The sequence below is a fragment of the Diadema setosum genome, chromosome 18, assembly GCF_964275005.1.
Source record: "Diadema setosum chromosome 18, eeDiaSeto1, whole genome shotgun sequence".
Taxonomy (NCBI): domain Eukaryota; kingdom Metazoa; phylum Echinodermata; class Echinoidea; order Diadematoida; family Diadematidae; genus Diadema; species Diadema setosum.
Genome location: NC_092702.1, coordinates 17,438,879 through 17,447,611, shown reverse-complemented (window position 1 = coordinate 17,447,611; position 8,733 = coordinate 17,438,879). Strand labels below are relative to the sequence as shown.

The following is an 8,733-nucleotide window of genomic DNA, read 5'->3' as shown; positions in this document are numbered from 1 at the left end:
ACCAGCATGTTGCCATACATGATATATTCAGTAGGAGTGACCGGCATGTTGCCATATAATGATATATTCAGTAGGACTGACTGGCATGTTGCCATATATGATATATTCAGTAGGACTGACCGGCATGTTGCATATATGATATATTCAGTAGGGCTGACCGGCATGTTTCCATATGATATCAGTCAGACTGACCTGCACGTTGCAATATGATATTCTGAATCAGTAGGGGTGATAACTGGTGCATGTTGCCATATTGATATTCAGTAGGACTGACTGGCATGTTGCCATATTATCCAGTAGGCCCTGATGACCGGCATGACTGTTGACCTATAATCACATAATTCTGACATTATCTCTCAAAATCTATTTGCCTTACTTGGAAGTTTGTTTGTTTTATTCTATTCATACAGTTCATCTGACATGAAGATCTAATTGTGGTTGCAATTAATGGTAGATGTCTCTGTCTGCTCCGAGAGTGAGAGACTGGGAGCATATCGAAACTCTCCATTTCAGTACACTAATGAAACGACTGTTGTGTAAAGTCTAATGAGTAGATCCGCTCGCACGTACGTACGTACGCGTACTTGTGCTTTATGCAGTACACGTACTTGCCGTATGCCGATCCAACAGTAACGTGAGCTAGAGGCAGTGAACTTGTGGTATAATATCATTCGGACCACTACTTTAAGTGCTGTATTGATATATTTATACTTGGTATCTGATCCAAAACCAGGCTTGATTTGCTTAGAATTCTGTTTTGAATCCTTTAAAATTGTACGGTTGCAATTATTGGTAATTCGCCGGGGATTCTACGTACGGGATCGCACTGTTTTCGTGCTTCCGCACGTCCTTAACGGACCAATGAGAGGATGGCACTCCGTCGATCGCTAACGGGCAGTATGTGTTCTACTGACGACCGCAATGTAACAAAACTTGGTCAACTTTGCATTCCTGGTAAGTGGTGCAAACTACTCATTACTAACGCAGAGTTGAAGTAAGACCTAAATTGTTTTTTGAACAATATTGTAGTGGTATTTGAGGCAAGTCAGGTCTTTTAACGCCTCCATCCATGTTGCAGTGTCGCCAAGCCATGCTCTTGTGTAGTCCGACATACTGGATATCGTGCATGCATTTGTGATCGCGGTAACTATTGGTACACGCAGCCGCTGTCGCTTCGCTTTGCACAGCGGTCTGGTCAGGCTATGATCGCGGTAACTTTATAAGATGCGTTCATCTTCACCGTAGGGCGTAGCACTGTGTACTGTAACTATACACAGCCCAGTCGCTGTACATGGTACGTCGCATAGCGTAACAACTAACAGTGTCTGGTCGGGCTATGTGTACTGAGACTGTATTTAGGAATTAGAAATCGCTTGCTCTCATAACTAAATGGCTAGTATTAGTTTCTAGGATGCATTTCACATTGACTATAAAATTATCAGTAAGATCAAGAGTCAAGACTTAATAGAGAACCAACGCCAAGCAAAATAAGCGATAAGACTAACGTTAAGAGGGAGGTTGGCTTATTTAGCTGGATAACAAAATGATGGTTAATATAAGATTCAAAACAACCACAGTCACACACAGTCTGCATAATTATCACAACATGTGTCAACTATACACAGCCCAGTTGCCAACGCAACGCGAGATGCCAGAGTACGGCATCTGGTCGGGCTAAACGTGTGTGTGCTTGCCGTGCACGCACATCCACATCGATCCCAATGAGCTCGAGCGGTGTGCATTTATTACCACTATCGGTTTGCACTAAATGTCTAGTCCACCATCTAACTAGGTATGTATAGTAAGGGTACTAGGTCTCGCGCAGGGACCTAATGATCGCGCATAGTGTAACTGCGTATAGCAAGCGATATTACGCGTAGGACTAAGCGCAAAATTTGCCGATACGCCCATGGAATAAACATACCTGACTTACCGCTCAACATGAGAAGGAAGCAGGTAAGAAATTTTGATTTCCAACAAATTTTCCACTAAATTTCCAATTTTTTACCTTGTACAAACCTACCTTCCCTTACAATCTGTTCTAAGGATGTTGTAGCCTAGACGTGTCGTCTCGCTTGTCTCGTTCGTAGTCGATAGAATTCGTAATTTGTTCGATCGATCGTTTACCATGTGACGTCATCATACACAAGAACAATGTATGCTGCCAGCTACGCTTAAATACTGTTAATAAATGTTGTTTTAAGTCAAATTTTAACACAACGATTATAATATTACAAAGGAATAAATATTTCAGTCTATCGAAGTTGAAATGTGATTTCAGTTTGAATTTGCTTGTGATTTCTTGCGCTAACTTGTGATATATTTGTGACAGGGGAGGGCCATAATGATACTGAAGAAAACAAATTAGATGAGAGTGTGACAAATGGGTGACGAAAATGAGAGGGTGACGAATGGGTAAGCACACACACACACACACAAAATATATGTTCATATTTTCCTTTTTTCCATTTTATATTACGTGTATATTATTGGTTAAAGTGATTAGAAATATTGTAAGAAAACTTTATAAATGAAAATCATTAACGATTATGAAAATATCAATGATAAAAAATAATGATAATAAGAATGATGAAATGATGGTGGTGGAAGTAATAATGATAATAATGAAAATGATAATGATGATTATGATGATCGATGATGGTGGTGGTGATAATATATAGTAATAATGATAATAATAATAACAATAATAATAATAATAAGAAGAACACATATGATAATGATAATAATAATAATACATATAATAATAATAACAATAATATACACAAGTTAGGTAAAACTGCTGTTGCTTATAACAGGGACAAATTTAATATCAAGTGAAAAAGTATTCTACGAAAGCCGGAGCACGTTACAGCCGCAGAGGGGCAGACACTTTCACGCATGAAACTACAGAGGGCAGCTGCGCGATCTTTACATACCCCGAGAAATTGAACGCATAAAAAAAAGTCCGACATACAAACGGCGACAGCGCACTACTCCGTCATCGTATCATCAGGCGATTCTGGGAGGTGATTTTTCTGCATTTTCGTGATATTCATTGAGAAATTCAGGTACGATTATGGAATAACTTCTATTATAAGAGCATTTCAAATTTTCGTGCGCGATATCTAGACCCCTCAACCATACAATGCATTGTACATCTTTGTTCCCCTTTGCAGAATTGCTCTTTCTTTTCTTTTTTGAGTTATGACTGCAGTCAATATCACTGTTCCCACTGTTCCCCCTCGAGCTCGCAGAATTGCTCTTTTTTTATTGTTAATTACTATGCCATTATGGAAGGTTATTGCAGTCAGTATCACTGTGCTCTCAATGCATTTTATGAAATTTTAGGAGAGCGGCTTGCAGGCGACAGTGAATATCACTCGGGCCCGGGTACATACAGCAAGCATGGGCTCATCTACTCTAGTCTGGCAGGACATGTGTGTACGAGACACAACACTGAACAGGAGGTGAGAAGTATGATTTAATCAACCCTAATTCTCTTGAGTGGCATCATCATCAGATAATGAAATATGAAGAAAAAAAATAATTGAAGGCTATTATTTTAAGAAAAATTGAAAGCTATTATTTTAAGAAAAATTGAAGGCTATTATTTTAAGAAAAATTGATGGTAATACAATAGTCTTGAGTGTCGTGTTCAAAGTCCCCCCCCCCCCCCCCCCCATGTAGAACACGTGTATTTGTTATTGGTCTGCATTTTGTGCAGTTTAGACCTCTTTATGTCAGCTACAATCTGAAATGCATATCCTACTCTTCTCCTTTTTTAGTTCATGCAGTGTCAAATTACTGATCAAAAACTGCATGTACGGTTCAATTTTGAGTAATATTTGAATGTTTTGGGTTTTGTTGTCCAGTACAGTATTTGTTGTTTATTCCACATGTCTTGGGCATTTCTGTTTTGTTGTTGTTGTTGTAGTTGTTTTGTTTGTTTTGTTTTTTTGTTTTTTTTTTGGGGGGGGTGGTTAGAACAGTCATTCTGTAATCCAGAATGCTTTCACTGTAACTGGCCGCAACAAACCTGAAATATTTCATGATTTAGCACTCATATGAATTATCACAACATTAATAACACAATTTGTTTGTTTGTTGTTGTTGTTGTGGGTTTTTTTTTTTTGAGTTGGCAATATAAGTATCTTTTATACAGGAATGCTGTTCCAAAGAATGAAGAGTACTGAAATTCAGCATTTAAATTACAGTGTAGTTCAGTGGAGATCAGTACTCTTTCAGAAAAAAAAATGATATGAAAAGAAAACATTTAGTTAGAATTGATAAAGAAATAAATCAGCACAGAAGTTAATTGATATATAAATATAATAAAGTTGGAAATGCCTTTAATACCCTGCACTCAAAATATCAAATAAATTGCCTTCATAATGCTTGAGGTACTCTAGAACAGCTAATAGTTATGATTGAGGAGCATACTAACAGTCTAGTGCTTGTTGTATCAATGCTTTCTGCTGTGTCTCCTGTAAATCTTTTATTATTTTTGAGAGTTTTGAATTAATTCCTTACTCGAGTTTGCTTTTCTAGCTTCCAGAGTTAACTGTTCTGCGAGAAGAGGTACAGACAACAGTTCCACAGCAGAATTCTTTAGTAACGTGTAAGGTATGTACATCATCTTTATCTTTCTTTCTCTCTCTCTCTCGATTTATCTATTTATCTCTCTATTCATGTACTGATCTATTTGTAATGTTTGTTTGTCCTTCTCTTTGAAATACATAATCTCATTGGTCAAAACATTTAAAAATTTCATTTAAAAGGTGGTGAGAAAGGAAAAAGCAGAAGTACACAGTATTGAAGAGTACTGTTTTTTTTTTCCTCCATGAAATTTTTGAGCATTTTCAAATCAAGTTGTAATGAATCAAGGCATTTAATTTGAAAGTGGATAATAATTCTTGGATGTGTGTAAAATCTTTTTTTTTTTAATGGTGCAGTGTTTTTGTTTTTTCTTTTGTCTTTTACGTATATATCATAAATTGTTTTATAGTTATGCTGCAATTAACATATTAGTGATATCTAACCCAGGACCATCATATCATAACATTAATTGAGAAAATTCAACCATAATTGGAATTCTCAGTCAATCTTGACTTTTTAGACCAATGCTTCTACACCTATTTTGCATCCATCAACTACAGGCTGTGAATATCACATCCAAGTTTTGCCGCTGTGACATCCTTAGCGTGGAAGGCGTCCAGCTAACATCCACTTTTCGGGGAATGATTCGCAAAGAGGACATCCGGGCCACAGAGAAGGACAAAGTGGAAGTCCACAAGTCTTTCAGACCGGGAGACATCATTTTAGCCCGAGTTGTATCCTTTGCCATTTGAAATATAAAGAAATATTATTGAGGAGGAATAATTTGAGAAAGAATTAACCATTATACCCAAGGTTCAATTCAACTTCTGAAAATTCAGAGATGCATGCAGAATATGTTTCATTGTTTGCAAGAATGCATGGAAAGTGAACGTGCAATAATACTCGGGTGAGTGCTAGACCCACCGGGTCTCTTGTTTTTTATTTGATTTGTCACAAGTTATCACATTACCCTGGTAGAATTACAGAAGCCGCAGAAATGAAAAAAAGAAGAAGATTAAGATAGGCTGAAAAATAGGTAAATTGACCAAAAAATAATAATTTTGGAATTCCAAAACAAAAGAATGTTATGAAATTAAAAATTTGTTGCAGAAAAAGCTTTTGAAAACTGCTTATCCAATAGTGGTAAGCCAAGGGAGTATAAAGTGAAGTCAAAAGGGGTGTGAGCTTTCAGTCCTAGGAGAATCTTGCCTCTAATGAAGATTCTGCCAGGATTGAAAGCTCAGGCCCCTTTTCAAATAAAAAAAAAAATGTTACACATATCATGAAGAATGTTGATATACCTGTAGTATTTTAAATTAATCTATAATGTTTAAATGCCTAATTTCATGCACTCATGACTGCATCTTACTTTGAAATTATTATTATTAATTTTTTTTTATAGTATATTTGATAATACAACTTACTGTCTTACTGCTTGTGTTGTTATTTGTGTTTTATGGAAGTGGAACAATTTGAAATACCTGAATTGGGAATTCCATGTTCAAAAACTTTTATCGGAAATTCTTTTGTATTGAAGATATTTTCTGTGCAGCATTTGGGGAAGTAAATACCTCATGGATCTGCTGAATATTTTGTGTATCATCATTGTTATTACCAAACAGACAAACAAACGTAAACAAAACAAAAAAAACAAAAACAAAAAATGGAATCCTCATATTGGAGGTTCATGTGTACCTTACAACTGTAATTTGTAATTGAGCCCTCTTTGAAGGTGAAGTGGAAGTTTGGAGAGATGGTTTCACACTTACATCTTATTGGCCAGAAAGTTTTCTGTTGCAATTTCAGAAAATTTGATAATCGTGCTGTAACATACAGGGGATCCATACGAAGCTTGTGTATATTTCACTAGAAGGTGGTTCCTCACAAGTTCAATGCAAACTTCAAGAAGGTGTTTGAAGTCTTGAGTGAGTTATGGGCTACAGTTTTACAAATTTAAATCACAACATCAGCCTTGAGATTAAAATTGCTGAAATGTCTATGTGCACTAATTGGTGTTGATGTACATGTATGAGGGCTTCTCATATTTTGACAAGATGAATTTTAAACATGACATAGAAGTACATTCAGGGTGAGATAAACATTTTAAATAGCTCTCCCACCAAAATACACAAACACAAAGGAAGGGGAGTAGAAGAGGGCAAGGGAGTGAACTGCTACACGTTGTATGGTTACATTTTTGTCATCAATGACCTTTTGTCACCTTAACAAGTGGCCTCAGCTTTCTCTTGGGGATGCGCAGTCATACCTCCTGACCACGGCAGAGAATGAGCTGGGTGTTGTCTTGGCCAAAAGTGAAGCAGGTGAGTACGGTAGTTGTTGCTGGGCAGAGCGTGTTTCACGATTGCTGAAAATGTAAATCATGTCACAGTAATGGCAGCCTGCCATGAATGTAGTACGTAGTGTCCATATCTTGCTTGGGGTTGATGGGTTAAGTGTACCATGTACAATGGGTTAGTTGCTTGTCTGGTTGGATGTTTTGCACACAATCAAAGCTTGAACGTTGTGAGGCAAAGCATGGAATATAATACTGTATGATCACTGGTACGTGTATCTTCTACAAGACAATGGTTTTGTGGTCCAAAATTTCTAGCATTGTGTCACAATGCATGCAGTATACAAGTTGATGACTTTATATTGGTGACTTTAGAGTACCAACCTAGCAACCTTGAACACCCTATTTATATTCTGAATGATTCATTTCAAAAGAGAACAGCAGCATTTGTCCATTTAGATAATGAAATGATTGTTTGTTTCTTTTTGATTTATTTTCCCCCGTACCAAGGTGAGTCAATGATTCCAATCAGCTGGTGTGAAATGATCTGTCCAAAGACGCACGACAAGCAGCCACGGAAAGTTGCCAAAGTACAGCCCCAGTACATTGCCTACTCCAGTTAGCAAGTAGAGACCGTTAGCAAAGACTGGCTTGAATAGAATGGACACCATGCAGCAGCCAAGCAAGAGACTCAGTGGAATCATAGATGCATACAGAGGAATTCTCGAAAGCGTTGTGTGCGCACGCACATTCATAGACATGTGCTGAGAATTGCCATGAAGATAGTAATGGCACACCTGTCGAGCTGATGGTACAGTGTAGCAACCTATGGTCCACAGGAATTGCGAAGTCGGAGAGTAGGCTCGGCTTCCCTCGCATCACGTAGCAGTCAGAACCATGCACGCTGTTGTAATACTGCATGTGCCGCGCTTCCAGTAGACTCTCACTTGTTGCAGATAAGAGTATTTTGTCCTTGAGTGATGTACAAAATGTGGGGATCCCAATGTACCGGTACTTCAATGTAGGCAAATGCATTATGCGTCAATGCCATACTGATCCAGTGTGGCCTCTCACCTTTTGAGGAATGTACCGGTAAGTTCGAAATGATTAAACCAACATTATGTGGTCCACATAGAAGCATGTCTGTTACTGGGGACTTAGCACCTGAAGTCAAGACTTTATTAGAACTCTGATGTTTTATTCACCCTTGACATGACCAGATACAACACCCCAGTTTTGAATTACCAGTGCCTGTCCCTTTCCTCAGGCTCAGATTTGGAGAGAAAAAAGAATATTCTTGACTATTGGATGGTCAACTCCTCAATATGTTCAATTCTCACCTCACTTATCGAAATGAATACTAGAAATTCAAGCATGTGAGAGTACTTACTACTTTTGACAAAAATGAAGAAGCTTTGAAGGTTCTCTTAACCTGTTGAAGACTAGTCCCGAGTATTGACCGATTCTGTGACGCGCTATGTGTATTTTTGGCATGGGCGCAGCCATAGTGGGTGTATCAGCCGACCCCACCCCCCCCCCCCCCCCGCACTCCCCCACCCCTCTCCCTACATTAGCACGCGCGCAGAATGAAAAACTGCTTTAGCCAATAGGCATCTCGTACCGAGTGCGCGAATGCTTGATTAGTGCGCGAGCCTTTGTTACAAGTGCGTGATAAACATGTTGCCCCGGGGTGGGGGAGAGCAGGGGGGGGGTCGGCTGATACACCCACTATGGCTGCGCCCTGTGCCGTAAAATGTCTGCTGCCCTCAACAAACCCGAATCGGTCAATACTCGGGCAGATGTCTGTGGGAAATGCGTGCTATAGCAAAATCAGCTCATCCTCG

General features: G+C 38.6%; 1 protein-coding gene across 1 annotated transcript; it reads left to right on the top strand.

Annotated features, from left to right (window-relative positions):
• Positions 1 to 893: 893 nt before the first annotated feature.
• LOC140241731 (exosome complex component CSL4-like) lies at positions 894 to 8,362 on the top strand. The gene is made up of 6 exons (XM_072321478.1): positions 894 to 954; positions 3,349 to 3,467; positions 4,549 to 4,623; positions 5,157 to 5,330; positions 6,836 to 6,917; positions 7,400 to 8,362. The coding sequence occupies exons 1-6, from the start codon at positions 900 to 902 to the stop codon at positions 7,510 to 7,512; spliced, it is 618 nt and encodes a 205-aa protein (XP_072177579.1). The 5' UTR covers positions 894 to 899; the 3' UTR covers positions 7,513 to 8,362.
• The last annotated feature ends 371 nt before the right edge of the window (positions 8,363 to 8,733 follow it).